This window comes from Chanodichthys erythropterus, chromosome 15 (genome assembly GCF_024489055.1).
Source record: "Chanodichthys erythropterus isolate Z2021 chromosome 15, ASM2448905v1, whole genome shotgun sequence".
NCBI classification, from domain to species: Eukaryota; Metazoa; Chordata; class Actinopteri; order Cypriniformes; family Xenocyprididae; genus Chanodichthys; species Chanodichthys erythropterus.
In genome coordinates, this window is record NC_090235.1 from 27,339,453 (window position 1) to 27,363,844 (window position 24,392).

At 36.3% G+C, this 24,392-nt stretch overlaps 1 protein-coding gene across 1 annotated transcript in view; it reads left to right on the forward strand.

The window, feature by feature from the left end:
• Positions 1–7,751: 7,751 nt before the first annotated feature.
• nhsl3 (NHS like 3) overlaps positions 7,752–24,392 on the forward strand; it is a 48,929-nt gene continuing 32,288 nt past the window's right edge. Inside the window, exons 1-2 of the mRNA XM_067411396.1 lie at positions 7,752–7,860; positions 11,333–11,633. Of these exons, the coding sequence (XP_067267497.1) occupies positions 11,396–11,633 (238 nt within the window). The 5' untranslated portion in view covers positions 7,752–7,860; positions 11,333–11,395. The remainder of the gene's footprint in view (positions 7,861–11,332; positions 11,634–24,392) is intronic.

Here is a 24,392-nt window from a genome sequence, read left to right on the forward strand (position 1 = left end):
CACTATTAACAGGACTATATGCATGAAATAATTCAGAAAAATTTGGGCACAAATGGTTAATAATGATGGATCATGCATGCTAGACTGTTTAGGAAACCTAATTCGACCAGCCACTGGAAGACTGGTAGTACTAGTATTAAAATGTTAAATCTGTGATGCTCTGGGAGCTTGGCACATCATTGCCTTATTAAAGACAGAGGCATGAAGGCACGGAAGCCTCTAAATCAAAGTTTCTCATCACAGGCCAGAATCTCTAATTGAAACTCTCCATGCGTTTCATTCTGGAACTCGGGCTTAATGAAGGAGATTAAAAAAATGGGGACGCTTGCCAAGATGTACTTTCTCCATGTTTCTTATAACAGTGTAATGAGTGTACACTGAAACTATGTGAGTCTCATTAGGGCTAAAGCTGTGGTACTAGAGCACCCGTCTGGTGCCTGCTGGGGTTTGGCTGGACTGCGTAAGTGCAACAAAAGATCACAATGTATTAGTCTTTGTGTGTTAGCGTCTGTACCTTTACTGTAGTTTATGTCTTAAAGGGATAGTTCACCCCAAAATTAAAATTCTGTCATCACAGTTTCTTTTTTTTTTTTTTTCAGTTGAACAACAAAGAATTGTGGAATATTTTAGAACGATATCTGGAATAATAAAATGTTATTGTAATTTTAATAAAATTTTGATGCCATTTCAGCCTTTTGTCACTGTATTATTTTGCTGTATGGAAAAGAGCAGCATGAACATTCTTCAAAGCATCTCATGTTTTTGTCTATATTACTTTGGAACAATATAAAGGTGAGTAAATAACACAATTTAAATTTTTGTGTGATTTCACTCATTGTTATTGTACAGCTTGAATTGTAAAATGTGTGTTTGTATGTTGTGTCCACTCATACGTGGTTGGTTTGTCTGATTGTGTGTGTTTGTGATTGTGTCACTGACTGTGCAGCTCTATGGTACAGAAGGAAATCCAGTCTGCAGAGGACAAAGAGAGGGAGAGAGGGATAATACAATGCTGGGAGAAGAGGGCTTAACCCAGTCGACAGGCGGGATTTCCTGGCTGTTGCCTCAGCTCCCATCCATGAGAGTAGTACGAGATTTACGTAAAGCACCTGTTTAAAGGAGGCTTGTTTTGGAGTTGTTATACTGTTTATATGCTACAGGGATTTGCAAAGAATATTGCAATAGAAACTGGGTGCCAAATAGAAGTTTTATGGATTTAGGAATTCATTTTGATTATTCTTGTGGTGAGCTATTCAACTGTTGGCAGTTTTATATTTAACGAATTACTGCTGTATGTAAAGCTCATACTTTTTCAAAGCATTTACATGAATTATTTAGCAAAAACATTAGATAATTGACCTGTAAAGTTGTCTAAATCCTTTTATTGTCTGCAACCTTTTTTTTTCTGTCTGTGAACTTTTGGATACATGTTACCAACAAATTCCTGTGGATGGAGTTTGTTCCACTTATATGAAAACAAAAAATCTCTTTTACCTTCTGAAATTAACCGGTTTACTACATAAGTTGAACATGAGCATGTTCTTCAGAACTAAATATCTGAGAGAAGAGGACAGGTTAAGGTTTTGAAGTTTTACAGCATTGAAATGGTTTACTGTGAGAAACTGTCGGAGCTTCGCAGCCTGAGAAGACAAAGGAAAAGGCCTTTAAAAATCCATGACAACTACGAATGCTTGCTGGTTGGCAGATAAGAGACAAACTGTTAGGATGTTCATCACAGCTGGGTAGTCAGGAACCTAAGGGTAGTGTTTGATGACTAATTGAACCATAACAACCCATACCTCGACCTTCATCTTACTGTTCTTCTGTGGTGGAATGCGCTTTCACAGATTATGACACAGAACTGAATTGCAGCTGTGCTATAGCCAGTTACATTAACTCAGAACTCCTGTAATCATCACTAATAAATGTAGTCAATACACTTGTTCATTTGTTAAAGGTGCCATTGATATTTTTTTACAAGATGTAATATAAGTCTAAGGTGTCCCCTGAATGTGTCTGTTAAGTTTCAGCTCAAAATACCCCATAGATTTTATTAAATTCCTTTTTTAACTGCCTATTTTGGGGCATCATTAGAAATGCGCCGATTCATGTTGCGGCCCCTTTAAATGCTCACGCTCCCCGCCCACGGCGCTTGCGCTTGCCTTAAACAGTGCATAAACAAAGTTTACACTGCTAATATAACCTTCAAAATGGATCTTTACAAAGTGTTCGTCATGCATACATTATGTGAGTATATTGTTTACATTTGATTCTGACTGAGTTTGAGGCTATGCTCCGTGGCTAACGGGCTAATGCTACACTGTTGGAGAGATTTATAAAGAATGAAGTTGTGTTTATGAATTATACAGACTGCAATTGTGTTTAATAATGAAAATAACGACAGCTCTTGTCTCCGTGAATACAGTAATAAACGATGGTAACTTTAACCACATTTAACAGTACATTAGCAACATGCTAACAAGACATTTAGAAAGACAGTTTACAAATATCACTAAAAATATCATGATATCATGGATCATGTCAGATATTATCGCTCCATCTGCCATTTTTCGTTATTGTTCTTGCTTGTTTACCTAGTCTGATGATTCAGCTGTGCACATCCAGACGTTCTGCCCTTGTCTAATGCCTAGAATATGAGCTGGCATATGCAAATATTGGGGCATACATATTAATGATCCTGACTGTTACGTAACAGTCGGTGTTATGTTGTTATGTAGGTCTTTTAAACAAATGAGATTTAAGAAGGAGGAAACAATGGAGTTTGAGACTCACTGTATGTCTTTTCCATGTACTGAACTCTTGTTATTTGACTATGCCAAGATAAATTCAGTTTTTAATTCTCAGGCACCTTTAACATTTATGCATTTGGCAGACACTTTTGTCCATAGTTACTTACATTGCATTGAAGGTATACATATTAACAGTACATGCATTCTCTGGGAATTGAACCCATGCAATTGGCATTGCTAGCACTTTGCTCTACAGTTTGAGCTACGGTTAATATACTTATTCTGGTCCATTTTTTGTAATTGATGGATGTGAGTGGAGGCATATGTCTACCCTGGAAGCTACAGTAGCTACACAATATGAAGCAACAAAACTAACCAATCCCATTATAATCAAGTTACTAATGTTGTTGGCTTCTGTATGATAAATTGCTTGTACTTTCCTCATTTGTAAGTCACTTTGATTTTCAAAATAAATATAAATGTTTTTCACAAAGCTAATTCTTGGTAACCTTGAGAAAGGCTCGATTTATCTTGTTGGGAATGAGGAAATGTTCAATTTCCTCAATGCAATCCAATGATCAAAAGATCTGGCAAGGCTGAGTTTCTTCTTTTGGTAAATGATTGTGTATAGTACTACTCGAAATATCCCCGCTGCTTGAGCTCCATACTTTCACAACAAAACACTGAGGCTTTAGTGAAGGCAAGAGAATGACTGTTTTCTCCATAGTTGCTATAGCAACATTTAAACAATTCAATGTGTTCAGAGGGACTGAATTTAAGTCTGAGTCACAGTAACCCCACCCTATCCCCCACAAGTCTTCTCTCTCATATAATACAGAGGTGGAGGACAGAACATCCATGTCATCTTCAAGCCTTGTTTTAAGCGACGCATGAACCCTGTGGTCCTGCAATGGTTGGTGATCATGTCTGATTGCAATCTGTGGTTGTCTGGAAAAAAAAAATGTGTTCATATATCTTCACCCCATGACCCTAGAAAAAAAGATCCAGATTGTGATCCCTAGATAGTGCTGATTTACTGGACCATATCTGGTCCAACTCAGAGTGAAGAAAGAGGCCAGGGGCCGAGGTTCTCCATCTGTGCTTTTCAAAGCAGAAAGAAAGTCAAACAAGCTCTGAGAATAAGCAGTCTTGTGTTTACAGAGCATTTTGAGTCGTCCTGGTATCCTGACACACATGTCTCCCTTATCTCTGTTTACATTTGAAGTTACTAAATTTTCTTGTAAATGGCCATGTCGTGGTGGAAAATAAAAAGGGTTGTAGCAGACAATAAGGCTTTATTTCTTTGCAGAGGTTGTAATTATATACTGTAATTTTCAAGACACTGATAGTTTGTTGTCTCTCTTTAAGTTTTAGATAAAAGGAACTTAAAATTGTTTGCGAGACTCTCAAGTAAATATTGACCAAACACTTTGACACATCTCTGAAGAATCCCACAGGACAGATCAAGAGCCTCACAGTTTCACAGTAGAATACAGTATGAATGAGGTTGGAAACATTACTATTTTTAATGTTTTTGAACAAAGTCTCTTATGCCCATTAAGGCTGCATTTATTTCATAATAAATACAGAAAAAACAATAATATTATGAAAAATAATTACAATATAAAATTATGATTTTCTATTTAAATATACTTTAAAATATAATTTATTTCTGTGATGGAAAGCTGAATTTTCAGCATCATTTCTTCAGTCTTCAGTGTCACATGATCCTTCAGAAATCATTCTAATATGCTGATTTGATACTCAGTTATTATCAATATTGAAAACTGTTGCTTAATATTTTTTTGGAACCTGTGATACTTTTTTCAGGATTCACTGATGAATAAAAGGTTAAAAAGAACAGCATTTATTCAAAATATAAATCTTTTCTAACAATATAAATCTTTACTATCACTTTTTATCAATTTAACACATCCGTGCTGAATAAAAGTAATAATTTCTTTCAAAAAAAAAAGAAAGAAAAAACATTGCTTACCCCAAACTTTTGAACGGTAGTGTATATTGTTACAAAAGATTTCTATTTTAAATAAATGCTGATATTTTTAAACTTTTTATTCATCAAAGAATCCTGAAAAAGTATCACAGGTTACAAAATAATATTAAGCAGCACAACTGTTTCCAACATTGATAATAAATCAGCATATTACAATGATTTCTGAAGGATCATGTGACACTGAAGACTGGAGTAATGATGCTGAAAATTCAGCTTTGCATCACAGGAATAAAATTATATAAGTATATTAAAATAGAAAACCATAATTTTAAATTGTAATAATATTTCACAATATTATTGTTTTTTTCCCTGTATTTATTATGAAATAAATGCATCCTTAATGAGCATAAAAGACTTTGTTGGAAAACATTAAAAATAGTAATGTTTCCAACCTTTTGACTGGTAGTATAAATAAAACTTTAAATGTTTATGTATTTTAAAGGTGCCATCGAACGTTTTTTTACAAGATGTCTTTGGTGTCTAAGGTGTCCCCTGAATGTGTCTGTGAAGTTTCAGCTCAAAATACCCCATAGATTTTTTTTAAAATATTTTTTTTAACTGCCTATTTTGGGGCATAATTAGAAATGCGGCGATTCAGGGCTGCTTCCCCTTTAATTGCTCGCGCTCTCCATACATCGCTCTTACATTTGATTCTGAATGAGTTTGATAGTATGCTTCATGGCTAACGGCTAATGCTACACTGTTGGAGAGATTTATAAAGAATGAAGTTGTGTTTATGCATTATACAGACTGCAAGTGTTTAAAAATGAAAATAACGACAGTCTTGTCTCTGTGAATACAGTAATAAACGATGGTAACTTTAACCACATTTAACAGTACATTAGCAACATGCTAACGAAACATTTAGAAAGACAATTTACAAATATCACTAAAAATATCATGATATCATGGATCATGTCAGTTATTATTGCTCCATCTGCCATTTTTCGCTATTGTTCTTGCTTGCTTACCTAGTCTGATGATTCAGCTGTGCACATCCAGACCTTAATACTGGCTGCCCTTGTCTAATGCTTGAACATGAGCTGACATATGCAAATATTGGGGGCGTACATATTAATGATCCCGACTGTTACGTAACTGTCAGTGTTATGTTGAGATTCGCCTGTTCTTCTGAGCTCTTTTAAACAAATTAGATTTATATAAGAAGGAGGAAAAAATGGAGTTTGAGACTCACTGTATGTCATTTCCATGTACTGAACTCTTGTTATTCAACTATGCCGAGGTAAATTCAATTTTCAATTCGATGGCACCTTTAAAATGTAATTTCTTCCTGTGATGGCAAAGCTGAATTTTCAGCCATTCTGCCAGTCTTCAGTGTCACATGATCCTTCAGAAATCATTCTAATATACTAATTATGCTTTAAGAAACATTTCTTATAATCATCAATGTTGAAAATAGTTGTGCTGCTCAATATTTTTGTGGAAACCGTGACGCATTTTTTTTTGTAACATTATAAATGTATTTACACTCACTTATGATCAATTTAATGCATCTTTGCTGTTTTTTTTTTTTTTCTTCCCCAAAACTTTGAACAGTACTGTGTTGTTGTTTCTAATTCCAAAGAATATATCCTCAAACATTAGGATAATGAGCTAATAAATAGGCTGCTAGTCCATATTTAGTACAATGAACTTGAATCCATTAGCAAAAGACAGGAAACATCATCTCAAGAGTATGTTGTCAGAGCGGCAGTGCTCACGTCTCTTGAGTTAGCTCACCGTCAGCCAGGATTCAAAATGAAACCAGATGAGCCCAGTAACAGATCCCTTGCCACCGATTCCCACGGGACATGACATCACTATTAGCTCTGCTATTCTTAGCATCCTTTCTGTGGCTTCTCTGTGCTGTGAAAGAACGAAAATAACAAATTCATGAAAACCAATCCCTAAATGTTCAAGGGAAAATTCCTAAAAGAGGGATAAGCACCGTTAGAGGTTAAAGAGTTACTCTTAAGTAGACAAGTCCCTGCACATACCCTCATCTAACCGTTGACATTGGTTACAATACCTCATTAAGGTAGACAGCGCCCCCCAAAAGTATTTGGAAACTTTAAAATGAAAAATTATGGCATCTGTAAACAAATAGTCCTCAACATTTTTAACTTTTAACCAGCTGGTCTCAAGGTGATAGTGATTTTTAGTGGATGTACAGTATAAAGTCAGTTCCCCTCAAGTTTACACAAGTCTTCCACAAAAACACAAAGTAGGTCTTACTTTAGTCTTCTTTTTGCACAGCACTTTATGTATCTATTGTTTTTTTTTTTTACTTGAAAGATGTACTCATGATATCTAGCTTTTAAATCAATGGCACTTGATTTGTTTTATTATTTTTATTTGATGTAATGAAATCTCTAAATACTTTTATCTTTACTTTTACTTTGATCTAAATAGGTATACAATGTATGCGACAGACAAAAAGGAGACATTTTCCCTTATTTTGGTTTCTTGCTTTACTTTTAGATTCACCCTGCAGAGTCTACATGCCTCTAAGCATGTCAATTACGTCAGAAGACATGCTACATCTCAGGTTTCAGAGCCCATAAATCACCTGTAGCTCATAATGAACATGTGGCATGTGCAGCGCTTGTCTGTTTTATATGTCGGACACAATGATCAGGCCTTTGGTTCAGTGCTTCTAAACCAAAGTCAGGGGACAGGATGGTGTCCCTCCATCACCTCTGATTAGGATGAGGTTAGGACAAAACCAACAGTGCATAGGGAAGAGAAATAGAAGGAGTGGATAGACGATGTCTAAGTGCGATAAGAGGAGTGTGCACATTGTGGTAGGAGCGTGAGAAAGAGAGAGAGAGATAAGAGGAGGAGAGAGTCAGGGAGGGAAGGAGCCAGTTTGTGACTGTGAAATAGTTGGGTGGAATACATGTGTGAACTGCAGTTCCTCTCCGCACTGCGCTGAATGGTGACCAGCGACTCAAACAGACAGGAGGGGGAGGACTGACCAGCATGGAGCTCCACTCACCCAAAAAGAGCTGAATAAACAGTACAATACAGCACTGCAGCAAAGACAAGACACACACTGAGAAACACGGACAAAAGGACGCAAGAAAGGAAAGCAAGGTACCCTCTGGTGTTTTTGTACGCTAGTAGCTACATAAAAATGTGTGTGAATGTGACAGCTGTTTTTAGTTGCAAGTTGTAGTTTTCTAAGTTGATAAGTTGTGATGGAGCGTTTGCGTTTGTGAGTGTCTCCTTACATGTGTATTTGGGTGTGTGTGTCGTTGTGTTACTGCATCCAGAGATTTTGTTGCTGGTCAAATTACAGCACTGAGGTGTCCGAAGGATGTATCTTTCTGCTCTGCAATACAAAGAGAAAGAAAAAGGGAATAATTGAGAGAAATACACTATACATGGTCAGTTCTATCAAGCTGAAGCTCTTGTGGGTGAGTTGGATATAGTGGAGTTTACTTCTGCATATTTGCTCAGAGAGAGAGAGAGAGAGAGAGAGGAACTCTTCACTGCTTGCTTTTGCATGAGGTGTTTTCCCACTTCGCACTCTTTTCTACTTTTGTTTTGTCTCTCATACCTCCAGTTTTCGCACCATGACTAAGATTAGAAGGCTTAGCGAGAATAAACGTTTTCAGGGAATGAGGGTGTAGATGCTACATTTGCACGTAAATGCTGAAACGGGACTTGCAAGTACCTGATACAAAACACATGTCAGGCATCTTTGGAGAGGGAGTAATTGTAACTGTTTTTCAGATTTCCCTGTTTCTATGGGTACACCTGATAAAGACACAGTAGCTGAAGTGGCTGCTCACTTCTGGTCGTTTCTTCTACTACGCAGAAGTGTGGTGTAATGGTTAAAGATCTGGGCTGGGAATCAAAACATTGTGGGTTCAATCACCGCTTTGTGCCCTTAACCCCAGTTTGCTCTGGAGGAATTGGACATGTAACAAGCATACTGATATTTGATTTTGATAACTAGTTACTAAAAAGACAGTGTTTTGTGATTTTGCCAAGTAGGGCATGTTCCTGGATCAGTATGGCATGTTCCTAGCTGGTCCTGGAACAACATTCCAAACAACCAAACAGATTTTTGAGTTAGGACTGAGATTAGAAATGAAACATTATTTTAAACCTGTCTGATTTTATGGGTAGTTAAAGGGATAGTTCACCCAAAAATGAATTATCCTATTATTTATACACCCTCATACCATCCTAGGTGTATATGACTAACTTCTTTCAGACAAACACAATCGGAGATATATTTAAAAATATCCTTAGTCCTCCAAAGTTTATGGTTGTAAATGAGGGGCTGCGTTTTGAAGTCAAAAATAATGCATCCATCCATATAAAAAAAGTAATCCATGGTTAATTAAACTTCTGAAGTGAAGTGATGTGTTTTTGTAAGAAAAAATATTCATATATAAAATTTTATAATTTAAAATAAATGTAGTTCCAAACGTAGGTTCGGGAGGAGCCTAAACATTCAGTCATGTCAATCATCATAGAGTGCCCCAGGGATGGCCAACCCGGAAGTTAGCTGCGCACGGGTTCCCTCGATTGAAAGCCTATGCATTTTTCCATAGACTTTTGGAAAATCGCAGAAAATAAGCTCTGTGTTAAGCAAAGGGTTATGACACTTACACGTTTTGTCTATCAAGATAATCTTTACAAGTTAACACAACATTTATAGATTTTTAAGCCTAAATAAAGTCGTCAGATATAAAAGGCTAATAGTAGGCTATAAACGGACTACAGCACACCATGGTCACGGATCAATGTCGTCACCACCAAGTGTCCTCAAACTTTATTTAGAAAACAACTCTATTTAAAAACATGCTCACTGATTATGATCTGTGCTGTGTATGAATACTTATCCACTTTTTCATGAGAAATGCTGTCCAAATGTCCTGTTTGTCATGATGACTCTAAAGTCCCCGCCAAAGGAAGTACGTTAGTCCCTTTTAGCAATTTGTTAGCAACCGCCGATTTTAAGACACAGTAAAAGTTTAAAAAATCACAAGTGGGTTATAACTGGTGTGTTTTATGTCATAGATCACAACGTGAAAGTATTTAGAGGCTTTGTTAACCACAGACCTTATTTCAGGCGATTTAGCAAAAACCCATTCAAAAAACCCGTTGGAACCGGAAGTACTAAAAGGCTAACTGGCTTCCGGGTTTTGCCTACAAAAACGCGTCATCCCTTGGGCACTCTATTAAGAGCGTCATCCCAGCATCCCTCCTTCTCCTCCTCTATTTCTCTTATTCTCCCTCTATGTAGTTGTAACAGTTCGTAAATATGGGAAGAAGGAGGCGGGCGGGAACCCGCGAACATTCACGTTAACTCGGAGCTCGAGCCAAGCCTCGGGTACCAGCCTCCTTCGAGGACAGCAAGCCAAGTTTGTTTTACCATTATCAATTCAGACTGAATGGGCAGGCAGGCGAACTTGTGAACTATAGCTTCCGGCGGATGACCATACACATACTGCTCAAGTCGACTTGCGCCAAATGGGTAAACCTCTGATGTATGACGCAGGATGTAGGAGTATTGTAAGCTTAGATGCCTCTCGCGGTTCAAACAAATAGGGCTGTGCAACAAATTTAAGCTCCTTTTGTGTTATTTTGAAATCCTCAGAAATTTCTCTATAAAAATTATAGTTTTAGACTTATAATCTGTGACCGGAGATTTGTTTTGCTCTATCTTCTGCGCCTCCGCGTTCGTTATTATGTTGTGCGTCAGGTCAAAGGATACTCTTCCACCGCAAATCGATTTGCGCATTCTGCGTAAAACACAATAAAGTTTTAAATATGGATATTTTTCTTACAAAAACGCATCGCTTCACTTCAGAAGGCCCTTTTTAACCCACTGGACTCTCCCCCATTCACTGTCATTATAAACCTTGGAGGACTAAGGACATTTTTAAATATATCTTTGATTGTGCTTGTCTGAAAGAAGATAGTCATATACATCTAGGATGGCTTGAGGGGTAAGTAAATCATGGGATAATTAACTATCCCTTTAATAGATGGGATAAGGAATAAGGTTCATTATTTGATAGAAAAAAAATAATTTAATAAAACTGCTTTGTTGCTTATTGATACTTTTTAAAAAACTTTCATCCACCAAAATCAAAGTCATGTGGTGCAACCAACATACAAAAAAGCATCAAAATAGGAACTTATATCATAAGGACTCATGACTTTCAAAATCATTAAGTCTCTTAAAATATCAGATAATTTGTCAATTTTATGGCATGGTAAGGTTAGTTCATGTGGTGCAACTGCCCAAAAACTTACAGATGTTTATTTAGTAGTAATTCATGACAGTGATTTTAATTAAAACATATACTTTATCGCTTTACAGACATCACATCTGGAGACAATTGAGAAAATGGTTCAAAAAGTTTTTCAAAACCATATGAAACACGTTTCTAAGAACATGTGTTTTAAACTAGATTAAAAAAAAATCTTTTCTTAGTCTTCGACACTCTTATGTGTCTTTGAGCCACATACCATTTTCTCATGCTTTTCTTCTTCTTTTAAGAGATTTAAATGTTAAAATGCTTCTTTCACTTTTGATGTTAAGGCAGGTGTTTTGGGTGGAATAGAAGAGCAGTTGGGTCAGAGATCGGTGGTCACTGGTCTCAGGATGTCCAGGAGCAGCTCTACAGGGGATCTGGTGCCTAAGGACATTACTGAGATTCTGGCCCTGCAGGCCAGTAAGAAGAAACGGGGTTCATCCCTGGGTCGGGCTTTTAGTTGGTTCAAGAGCAGCAAACGCAAGAGGAGTGTCAGCAATGGGCAAAGCAAGTCAGGAGGTCAGTGTGGACGGTCTGGAGAGAGCGCTACAGCCAAACAGATTCATGCCAGTAGTGAAGCCTCTAAAGGTAAGCAAAAACTCTTTTCTTGCTTCAATACCTATAAATGCAGGGTATTCATAACCTGTTGGAATGCATATTACTGGGTTGTTTTTGAGGATTTGGATTAGTTGATGACAATCAAAGATGTGTGATGTTGATACCACAGATTAAAAGGATTCACAATACCATGCTGTTTGATTTTAGCCAAGCTCTCTGGTGCCAGTCTGTCCAAACCTTGAACGTGGAAATCTTTTTTTCTGTTTTTTTTTTTTTTACTATTTCAATGGTTATTGCTGGGACATCACTTATTCAAGCAGGATTAGGCTACAATAACAAGGACAAGTCTTCTCTGGAATGGCTTCTCTGTTTATTGTTGTTGCTTTTGCCTTCCTTTTTCACATTTTTTGGGCTCAACTTTTCCACTGCAAAGACAGCGTTCATGTGCCATGATTTGTCTCTGAGCACATCACAGGCATTGTGTGGTGTTGTCACGGGTAAATGTTTTTGTTATAGTATCAGTTTGAGTGCTACATATGAGTGCATAGTCATATTTAGTACTGTATCATCCGTCAACTGTGTGTATGTATATGTGTATATATATATATATATATATATATATATATATATATATATATATATATATATATATATATATATATATATATATATATATATATATATATATATATATATATATATATATATACTAGCCACTCAAACCACACAAGCTAGAACACAGCAATCAACTAGCAACACCCTAGAACTTCCTAGCTATGCCCTAGCAACACAATATCATTGCCCAAGCAAAACAACCACAACAAGTTAGCAAAATCTTAAGCAACACCCTAGCAACCACCCAGTTCTTCCTGGGAACAATATAACAATCACCTAGCAACACCCTAGTAACCATCCATAACTTCTTACAAATGCCCTAGCAGAAAACCCAATCAACACCCAAGCAACCATCCACAACAAGCTAGCAACACCCTAACACCAAAACCAAAACTTTCTGGGTGCTCCCTAGCAATGCCCAAGCAATCACCTAGCCACCACCCACAACATGCTAGCAACATCCTAGCACAAACCTTACAACACCTTAGCAACCACCCACAGAAACTCCTTTGAAACTCCCTGGCAATCACAAGAATACCATATCAACTGCCTTAAAAATTTATTGAAAGTTACAGAGAATGTGCTGGAACTAGACTCTGCATTAAGAAATCCAGGAGGAGGATTGAGGATCTCTGCCATGTGACATCTGCTTATAAAACCCTGTGTGCAATATAAAATTGCATGAACAATAACGGACACTACGTCCAGCATTATATCCCCAACCTTTATGCTAAGTGGTCTTGGGAAAGTTTGCAAAGCCGGTCCCTGAGGTCCTCTTGGACACTGACTCTTTAAAACCTGCTGGACCACTTTTATGTGGAAGAGCAGAAGATTGTTTAAAAAGACTTGGACTCTAGATTTTTCTCTTCCTGCCCCCACAAGTCTCACACTCCCTCTGTTACACCGAAAAATCATGTAGACTGTGAGTTGCCAGAGTCTTGAGTTAACAGACACTTGGGACTTTAGCTGGACATACACTGTGAATAACATGTCATTCAGAGTCTTCTAGTCTTTAGACGAATTATAGCTTTTTCTGGTCTTCATGGGAGGGAGACAATGCCAAAGCGTGGAAAGGTCTATAAGATGAGACACATGTTGTGTTATTAAAAGATGACTGAGGGGGTATTTTTCTGAAACGCCTCTCTTTTTAATTACTTTGCTTCGCAATCTCTTTTTAATCTCTGTTTTCACAGTCTCCAACCCATTATGAAAAAAGTACAGTTAAAGGATTAGTCCACTTTCAAATTAGTCCACTTTCAAATAAAAATTATACTTGCACTAGTATATTGTATATGACAATTTAGTTCAAACTTTGACCTGTGGAAGGCAGTAATACACTTAGCAGCGTCTACTGCCAGAATTCTAATAGAGAATAAGAAGAAGACGAAGAAGAAGAGAGCTAGTTTAAGAAGAGCGTCTATGGTTAAAACGGATATAATTTTTATTTATTTTTTTTAGAAATTGACCGATTGTTTCGCTAGATAAGACCCTTATTCCTTCCTTTAATTGCAGTTTCCAAAAACATTACATTCAGTTTGTACAAGTAGATTACATTTACTGTACAGAAATATGAGTCTGTGTTTGTGTCTGGTTGTTAGCACATTTAGCACATTGCTAGGCAGTTTCTATGTGCTGTTGGTGGTTGTGAGGACATTGCTAGGGAGATGCTAGGTTACTACATACTGGTCATGTCAAAAGAACTCACACACAAGACATTCTGGTCTATATAGGGTTCAGGTTCCTCTTTCAATGTAAGTCTTTGGGATTTGGGACAGGCTGCTTCTTGTGGGCCCTTCCCTAAACAAGTTGGGCTGTCCTGATTCAGGACATTTCTGGGCTTAGGGGCTCAACAGTGCAGCATTAACATCTTGCGTCACCTCTGTTTGACTGAGCTCAGGCCTCTATCTGACCACCACCATCCCTCCACCCAGAGTGCTCATCAGTTCCGGAAGCTTTTTAAGGGGTGAGATCACTGTGCATGGGATTCCCTGTAACTCAAAACATAGACATATTAAACATTAATCCCTCATCACAGTTGGGTGCTTCTTCAACTATGGCCATTAAAATAAATGTATGTTTGCATTTATATTAAATGTAATTAGTTGAACTTAAGAGTGCTTTTTATGACCCAAATATAGAACTTATTTACACATTTATATGTAATTTCATAATTACTTCATTACGATTAAAGTGTACTGCTGAATGACAATATGGTAAACCAAAATATACTTTAATGTAATTTCTATTGTATATTTGTAATATATTAACTTTAAATGTAATTTGAAATGACACTAAAGTTAAAATTATAATCATGTATTTTACATGTGCTAAACAACATCTGCAAAGTTACACTCAAAGTTCAATGCAAAGGGAGATACTTTCTTTTAAAGAAATCGCTTTTTAAGTACTACAACAAATGGCTTGGGACTACCACTAACATCACTAACCCTAAAATTTACATAAACCCTGCCCCCTAGAAGACGCAATGAAGGGGTGAGCCCATGTTATTGCAATACAGTACATACCACAAATGCAATAGCATGTCATAAAAGCAAGATGACAACATAAGTTATAACCGTAATTAAACTGCTGCTGCTAATACAAGCTCTTAAAACTCCGCCCTCTTCTTTAGGAGCAGCAGCTCATTTGCATTTAAAGGGACACACACAAAAATGTAGCGTTTTTGCTCACCCTCAAAAAATGACAAATTTAGCATGCTATAAAAAAATATGTGGGGTATTTTGTGCTAAAACTTCACATACACACTCTGGGGACATCAGAGACTTATTTTACATCTTGTAAAAGTGGCATTATATGACCCCTTTAAAACATAGTTAACATACTTTTAAGTAAGTTGACATTATTACAAATTGTACCGAACTTGAGGAAGAAAGTCTTTAATTAAACTTAATTGGCCGTTTATTTTATTAATATTACATTATCTTAATGTACAATTTAAAAAACTTAAGATTTTAATACCTTTAGAATTATTAAATTGCAAAATATGGATTGTCTTTAATAGCGGTGGCATTTTAAACATTTTGGAAATAAAATGGTCAACTCATTTGTTCTGCTAATGCTAATTTCTATTTATACAGTATTATAATAGTTTTAAAATATAATATTATTTTATTTTATTTTTCAGTAAGACTTCAAATCTGGGCCTGCGACAAGTGCAAAGCAATAAAATCTAAAAGAAACAAAAATAAGTAATAAAGGTATAGTAAAAAACTATGTATGCCACTTCCATACTGTATAACAAAAATAAAAATTTGGAATGTTAGTTTTAATTTATATCAGAAGTGTCTGTAAAACAGGTGGGACTCTTATTACAAGCATAATGGAGAAAACAAATGAAGAAGAGGGCTGATTTTACTCAAACAGTCATTCATATTGTGAAGGCCAGACATCTGTTAACGATGATCTCGAATGCCAACCTAGAATGATGGCTTGTGGTCAGAGAAGGGTTGAATGAAATGTGAACCTACTGTAATAGCTGTGAAATAAAGAACATGTGAATGTTTAATGGCGTTTGGAGACACTGATATACGTCCCAGCGCACGTCACAGAAACATGAAAGAACAGTGACAAAAGACGGCAATTTAGTGTTCCGAGAACAGAAAGTCAGAATGGGAAACTGTGATAGATGTAGGGTTAAAACTGTATAAAAAGTCTTTCAGGATAAAGGAATGATGACATTTTCTTAAGAAGTATGTTTAGTTTTTCTGAGAAGATGTGATAAGTAGGCCTTTACAGAATCTGTAACCACAGATTTCCACAGAATTGGAACATTGTCATTGGAACTTGTCATTGGAACTCTCCCAGTTCAAAAAGTTATGCTCTTTCCTACGCCTTTCCTATTCAACTTACGGAAAAAGCTTAACTGATGCGATGCCAGTTCCATTTTTTCATAAGTTTGGAAGGCGGTCTGGCAGAAGCTAGAAATTTTACTTCATGACATGTTAACTGCAGATTTCCACAGAATTGTAACAAGCCATAAGAATTGTCATTGGAACTTTTCATTCACAAAGTTCTACACATGCATGATCATTTAAGAAATAGATTAGCCCTCTGCAGAACTTGATTCTGATTGGTCAATCTCAGCATTTTGTAATCAGATATTTTATAAATATATTGCACTATTTATAAGCAAGGTCATCAGTATTGTAAGAAAGACTTACAAAATCATTTTAGTGCAGAAAAAATATCTTGATGTTGCAGGATACTGCTGAATTTATTGAATATTAATGCACTCTGCCTTGTGTCATGGCCGCAATGCCAACTCAAGTGTGCATTCATAGTTAATAATGTATTAGTTTGGAACTAATTTGATAGTGCATTGAACTACCAATAAGAGTTTAGTATCATCAGCTTTGTTCAACATGTGTTTTACCACATGTAAATCCAAATCCAATTCCACAGAAATGTGAGATTCCATGTGGGTCTGATGATAAGTGAGTACAGAAAATAGTATCCTGAATAATAAAATTGTCATTGTGTTTTAGCTGTGCACTTTTTCAGCAAGCATGAGACGCACAGATACATTTATGTTAATTACTGTTCAAAAGTTTGGGCTCTGTAAGATTTAAAAACATATAATATAAAATAACTGTTTGAATATATTTTAAAATATAATTTATTCCTGTAATGGCAAAGCTAAATATTCATCAGCCATTGCTCCAGTCTTTAGTGTCACATGATCCTTCAGAAATCATTCTGATTTGCTGCTCAAGAAACATTTCTTATTAATATCAATGTTGAAAACAGTTATGCTGTTTAATATTTTTGTGGCAACTGTGACACATAATTTTGAAATATAGTGCATTTCTATTCCTTCTATATATTAAGGGGTGCCGAAGAACATGTTTTTAAAAGATGTAATATAAGTCTAATGTGTCCCCTGAATATGTCTGTGAAGTTTTAGCTCAAAATAACCCATAGTTTTTTTTTTCTATATTGGGGCATCATTATAAATGCGCCGATTCAGGGTGTTCGGCCCCTTTAATTCTCGTGCTCTACGCCCCAAGAGCTCGCGCTTGCCTTAAACACCATAAACAAAGTATTTATTTGGATGTTTACATTTGATTCTGAATGAATTTGAGGCTGTGCTCTGTGGCTAACGGCTAATGCTACACTGTTGGAGAGATTTATAAGACAATTTACAAACACCACTAAAAATATCATGATATCATGGATCATGTCAGTTATTATTGCTTCATCTGCCATTTTTCGCTACTGTTCTTGCTTGCTTACCTAGTCTGTTGATTCAGCTGTACACATCCAGACGTTAATACTGGCTGCCCTTGTCTAATGCCTTTCATAATGTTGGGAACATGGGCTGGCATATGCAAATATTGGGGGCGTACACCCCGACTGTTATGTAACAGTCGGTGTTGAGATTCGCCTGTTCTTCGGAGGTCTTTTAAACAAATGAGATTTATATAAGAAGGAGGAAACAGTGGAGTTTGAGACTCACTGTATGTCATTTACATGTACTGAACTCTTGTTATTCAGCTATGCTGAGATAAATTCAATTTTTGAATCTAGGGCACCTTTTAACTCTGAGAAATTCAAAATTCCACATTTTCTGTGCATCTTTTGCCTGCGAGTTCCAATCAGCCAAGTTATCTCATGTGTCTCAGATTTTGTAGTTTTCCTTATGTAACTCACAGTAATCGATACCCCTGCTGACATATTCGTTTCACCTTTTACTCCAACAAAAACTCTCTCACTGTCTGCCAGCCTGTGCATAGCTTATGAACAGCCATTCACTGCGTTTTTCATTTACATAAGAAAGCATTAAGTCTTATTCTTATTACCACAAACCTTCTCACACACATCTTTTAAAGTCAAGATAAGTGGGGTAAATCGTGGGATAAAAAGTTTTTAATCCCTTTGCAATAAGATTTTACACAGCTTCAATACATTATCTGAGAGCTGAACCTCCTAGCTGGACTGTTTAATTTCAGCTGTGGCCATAATGTTGGTGTGATAAAACAAGGACACTCAGACAGCACTAATGGATGTAATGGGAGTTTATAGCTCTAGAGAGAAAGTACAGGAATGAGGTGAGTCTAAAAGAAGCTGCCAAGGTCATGAACAAGTTCTCTGACCTCAGTCTGGGTCATGATGGTTACACCCAGCTGTCCAACAAACACACACAACCTCAACAAGGGGTGCTGACACACCCACACTTTGCTGCTGTGAAGCCAGATAACAGTATGGGGACATTTCCTGTTGTCATGGCAGACGGCCATTGACCTTTCGACCTCCGTATATATCTTTTTTTTTAGTTCTATTAATACCATTGGAGATAGAATAATAATCCAGTCGCTATGTCAATCAGTGTTTTCTTTGGACAGCAGTACATATACAGTAGTTGAAGTCGACATGAAACGGCATCCATAAGTGATTTTATATATTTAAGATATATTTCTGTAATGTGAACGACATTTGTTTTTTTTGTTTTTTTTTCATATTAATCTCAATATATCTCAATTTTTGTAAAAAATAATTGCTCCAACCTTTATTACCTTGTTATTACCCTAGTTCACCCAAAAATGAAAAGACTTGAACAATCTCACATACGGTTTTTCATCTACTATATAGTAGGCAAGTATGTGATTTCAGATGCAACCAAAGACTTGGTGGTGCTTACGAACAGACTATTTTGACAAGTGATTGTGAATAGCAGAGGAAGAATCCAGGGTAACCGCTATATTTCTGCTTTTCAATAAGTGCCACCGACTGTCAGAGTAAATTTGCATTTCCATTCATCCTGTCTGCCATTTTTTACGCATTGGTCTGAACAGGCAAATTGAATGTGAAAGTTGGATGGAATTTTAATATCGAACATTTGTGTTGGTGTGAACGGGCTTTACTCTTCATTGCTGTACAACTGTATAACAATAAAGGAAAGTTATTTCAGATGTAGTACAAGTTGTTATATTTCATGAAATATTACCAAGACAAAAAAAATGTCATTTGGAATAATGTGCACTGAAGAATCACTCACAATAACACAGAGAAAATGTATTAATAAAGTAAATAGGATACATTTTGATTCCATGTTGACTTAATAAAATAGGCTGATAGACAAAGCTCTCCTAAAAAAAAGATGGAATTTGTTCATACCCTTGCGAAAGTTAAAATGACTGCTAACCATGCTGGATTTCAGAAGCATTAAGGAAGTATACTTTTTGACATGTCAAAAAGCTGTGCGTCATCACAAACATCATACTAGGGCATGAATGAGGAAAGAATTCTGTCTGCTTTTGTTGTTAAGTGCAACACTTTGCTCTCTCCCACGATTAGCTCTCCATTGACAGCTCTCTCAACCCATGTGTTTTATTTGTCTCCTTCCACCTGGTTGACACAGAGATAAAATTCTGCTGAATCTCTTTTCAGTTCTTATAATGGCTCATGACTCATCATCTCACCTTGACCTTGATTCTCTTCTACCTCCTCTAGCCTCTTCATAACTCTGGCACTGTGAGCAGGCATGCTAGGAATGAAGGCAGGGAACAAAGAACACACAGATACAGAGTATTCAGGCTGTGCAACTTCTAAGATTTGCTTTTCCTTCCTTTATAACTTGTAGAGACCAGTGGCCTTGAACAATTCAAAATGGAGGAAACAATGTTAAAACAATCGCCTGAAAAGGACAAGCAATTCCTCCTGAGAGCAGGTGAATTACATTTGTAGGCTGGCACCAAATAAACTGTTCGTTCGTCTGCCAAGCGTTGGATCTGTTGGAATGCAGGTGGATGGAATTCAGCTTGATGCTGCTTGGATTTCACCCCTCATTCCAGGAAGGCAGTATTCCAGCAAATCCAGAACAATTGCAGATTTGTGCAAGAGAAAACTGTTAACTTTAGCAAAATGTTCTCACTATGGGTTTGCTATTTTGTGAGAACAGTGAGGACAGCAGGTTTGAGTTACTGGTGGTCTAGTAATGCATGCCAGGCTATGTTGACCTTCAGCCACTAGAGGGGAGTGCCGAACAAAACTCTCATTACCCCCTTTAGCATTCACATGCTACGTCAAGAACATTTGGGTATTGAATCATTTTACATAGTCATATCTTTGAGTCGTATCTTTAAATGTTAAGAATCAGCAAGTCCACACCACAAATATAACAATGATGACACAGTGGAATGATATAGTTGGAACCACTTTCACTTTTTTTTTTCCAGCTGATGAACAATAACAACATGACAGCCAATCAGAATCCACCCAGTGTTAATGAGCTTGAGCATTTAAAACAGCAAATGGCATAACTGCAGATTGCTCTTATAGTTATCTGTAGTTATCGTTCTTGGTGCGAACAGGCCTTAAACCAGGATGTCTGGTCACCATATTTGTGTAAAACTCTACATTAATCTGTAACATCAGGCTTGGCAGTATTTCATACAAAGTACATATTTAAAATGCTCTCAGCTTCTGCCTGGAAGCTATTAGTTCACCAAAGCATGAGGTAAAGTTCTAACATGTACCTGAACACACTTCTGTCTAACACAAGGGGATATGAAAGGGATCTCACACATATATGCATGCTTAGTCATGCACAGATGGGGGTTACATTTTCTAGAGGTGCAAGAAAAAGAAAGGTCACCTTGACAACAGGAGCCATGAACCCTGCTAACTAATTGAAATAAACTCTAAACACTAGGCAGTTATATTGGCAGGATGGCTGGTGGTGAATTTAAGGAATTAGAAGCCATGCTAAAATGTGAATACTCTTAAGGATACTTGATCCTGACTGGTCAAGCACAGCATTCAGATATTTATGAATAATACCTGTTGGCCAAGATCTGAAAAAAAAGTAATTTTTCTGCAGAAAGATATAGTTCCTGATATGTAAACAATAGAAAAATGTAACAAAATTCTATGTTTGCTGTGCAGTGATACAAACAGTAGCTGGTGGACCAGTATTTTATTTCAGGGGGCCAAAAGGGGGCGCTACATGGTTCAGAAAAGTAGAGAGGAAAAACAAACCAAAATGTATTTTTAGGACTGTCAAATATTATGATATTAAAATATTATGATGAAAAGTTATATAACTGCTTTAGAATTCATTTATAGAATTTATGCTTAAATATAATATAAATAATTGTGAATTAGAAATGTCTAGTCTAACATTCCTCTAAAAGTGGGCAAAAAATTTAGTAATAAGTAAACATTTTCCAGATCATATTGTAATCTTTTGTTTAGGCTTAGTACACTGACAACACACTGTAAAACTCAATAAATTCAGAAAACTCAAATGTTTTGAGGTAATAAGTTCTCAAATGTTTTAAGTAAACAAACTTTTTTTTTTTTTTTTTTTTTTTTTTTTTGTTAGCAGAGCTTAAAATGTTTGTGACAAGTGTTTCTGGTGTCTCTCATTAACAATCACATCACTGGCATCCCTTCGCTCCCACAATTCAATGTTTGATATCAAATAACATATGCTATTATATCTATCAAAGAGGCTGTTATTGCAAGTATATAATCAAACAACATACAGTATATGTGGCCTTGAATGTTTAGCAGCTCATCCTCAACTTAACCACAGGCTCTACTCTTCACCACAATGGTAACCCTACAAAACTAACATAACAGAACCCTCTGTAAATCCCAACATAACACAACATTAAACACTTACTCCGTATGTTAATATTGTGCAAAAACAAACAAAATAACACTTAATTTCAACATTTATTTCTACAGTCTGATGCAAAGCATGCTAGGAATTAGAAATCTGCTGCAACTCAACTCAACTCAATCATATTAAGTTCAGCTTACTATTAAATTTTGAGTTCACACAACTTTTTTTCTATTAAGTACAATGAACTTTCATTATTTGAGTGAAACAAACTCATTTCATTTAATTAATTTTACGGTTCGGTTTTATGGCCAATTGTACATTCACGCTTAAAGGTGCCATCTTTTTAAAAGATGTAATATAAGTCTAAGGTGTCTCCTGAATGTGTCTGTGAATTTTCAGCTCAAAATACCCCATAGATTTTTTTAATTAATTTTTTTTAACTACCTATTTTGGGGCATCATTAAATATGAGCCATTTTAGGCTGCGGCCCCTCTAAATGCTCACGCTCACCGCCCACAGAGCTCGTGCTTGCTTTTAACAGCATAAACAAAGTTCACACAGCTAATATAACCCTCAAAATTGTTCTTTACAAAGTGTTTGTCATGCAGCATGTCTAATCGCGTAAGTATAGTATTTATTTGGATGTTAACATTTGTTTCTGAATGAGTTTGAGGCTATGCTCCTTGGCTAACGGCTAATGCTACACTGTTGGAGAGATTTATAAAGAATGAAGTTGTGTTTATGAATTATACAGACTGCAGGTGTTTAAAAATGAAAATAGCAACGGCTCTTGTCTCCGTGAATACAGTAATAAATGATGGTAACTTTAACCACATTTAACAGTACATTAGTAACATGCTAACAAAACATTTAGAAAGACAATTTACAAATATCACTAAAAATATCATGTTATCATGGATCATGTCAGTTATTATTGCTCCATCTGCCATTTTTCGCTATTGTTCTTGCTTGCTTACCTAGTCTGATGATTAATGCTTGAACATGAGCTGGCATATGCAAATATTGGGGGCGTACATATTAATGATCCCGACTGTTACGTAACAGTCGGTGTTATGTTGAGATTCGCCTGTTCGTCGGAGGTCTTTTCAACAAATGAGATTTATATAAGAAGGAGGAAACGATGGTGTTTGAGACTCACTGTATGTCATTTACATGTACTGAACTCTTGGTATTTAACTATGCCAAGATAAATTCAATTTTTAATTCTACCTTTTTAATATTTTACATCATGCTTAATATTTTTCTTTATTCATGAAAATCTGGGTAACACTTTACAATAAAGGTCCTATTAGTTAATAGTTAATATTTTAACTAACAATGAGCAATACATTTGTTACAATATTTCTTAATCTTTGTAAAGGTTAGTTAATAAAACTACAACTGTTGTTGCATGTAACAATGGATAACTGACTGTTATTAATATTGTAACTACATGTAAAATGTGTAATAGGGACAATAAAGTGTTACCGTGTTTTTTATTGTTAGTTCACGTTAACTAATATAACTAACTAATGTTAAGAAGTTGAACCATACTAAAATATGTATGTTCTAATATGTATTTCATTACAGCCTCATTTTGGTCATACTATGGCATGAGGCATCTATTTTGACGGAGATCTATAAATAAAGCAGTATTAATATATTCACAATCACAATGTGAAAAACAGGAAACAGAGAAAAGCACATTTCTAGCTGAGGGAAAGTTTCTCTTACGGGGAACCGAAGTATGACATGAAAACAACTGACACATTTTTGTCACTCCAAGCTATGATGAACGAAACAGGCAGCAGGTAGGAAGCTAGTAATATCACTACATCTTCAGGGCATTATATTCCTGTCAGTTGAAATTCCTTCCTTCAGATCACAAGCCTCTGAAATGTCATAGTTCCAGAGAACATTCACAGGTTCTAGAGAATCAACAGAATTTAGATGAGCTGGACTGCATGGGAAGAATGATGGAGTATGTCTGTACAAAGAGCCTAATGCGGAGCCAAATAAGGGCAGCATTGATTTATAAGGCATTATTATCCATTAGTCTGTGACAATGCCCTCTGAAAGCTTCTTGCGGTATTCAGACTACAATGTCTAGTGTCTGTAAACTGATATATAATGTACTTGTCTTATTCAAACCTGGTTTTAATATGTCTTTAAACCTGGAGCTAGTCTATGGCCAGACGTAAGAGTAATGTTGAACGGTTGTACCTTTGTTGATATTTCTGGAATGATGATCGTTTGGCAGAACCAGTCGTGGAAGCATCCTTGCTTCAGTTGTTTGTGTGAATAGCAAATGATGCAATATGGATAATGTTTCAAAGAGGAGTGTTGCAATGCATAAGCCATGAATCTGGTATGAGGTAGGCGATTGAACTAGTCATCATAGTTTCTGTTATAACCCTTTTCTTTTGCATGATTCAAGACGTGTTTCCCCTGCCAAGTTACAAGAGGATAACGTAATTCCCGGGATTCCATTATGTTTGCATCTGCTTGTGCTGGGGCCTCATGTGTTTTCTGTCTGTTTTAGATTAACAATGATTCGCCAAGCTTTCAGTATTTGTAAAGCCCGG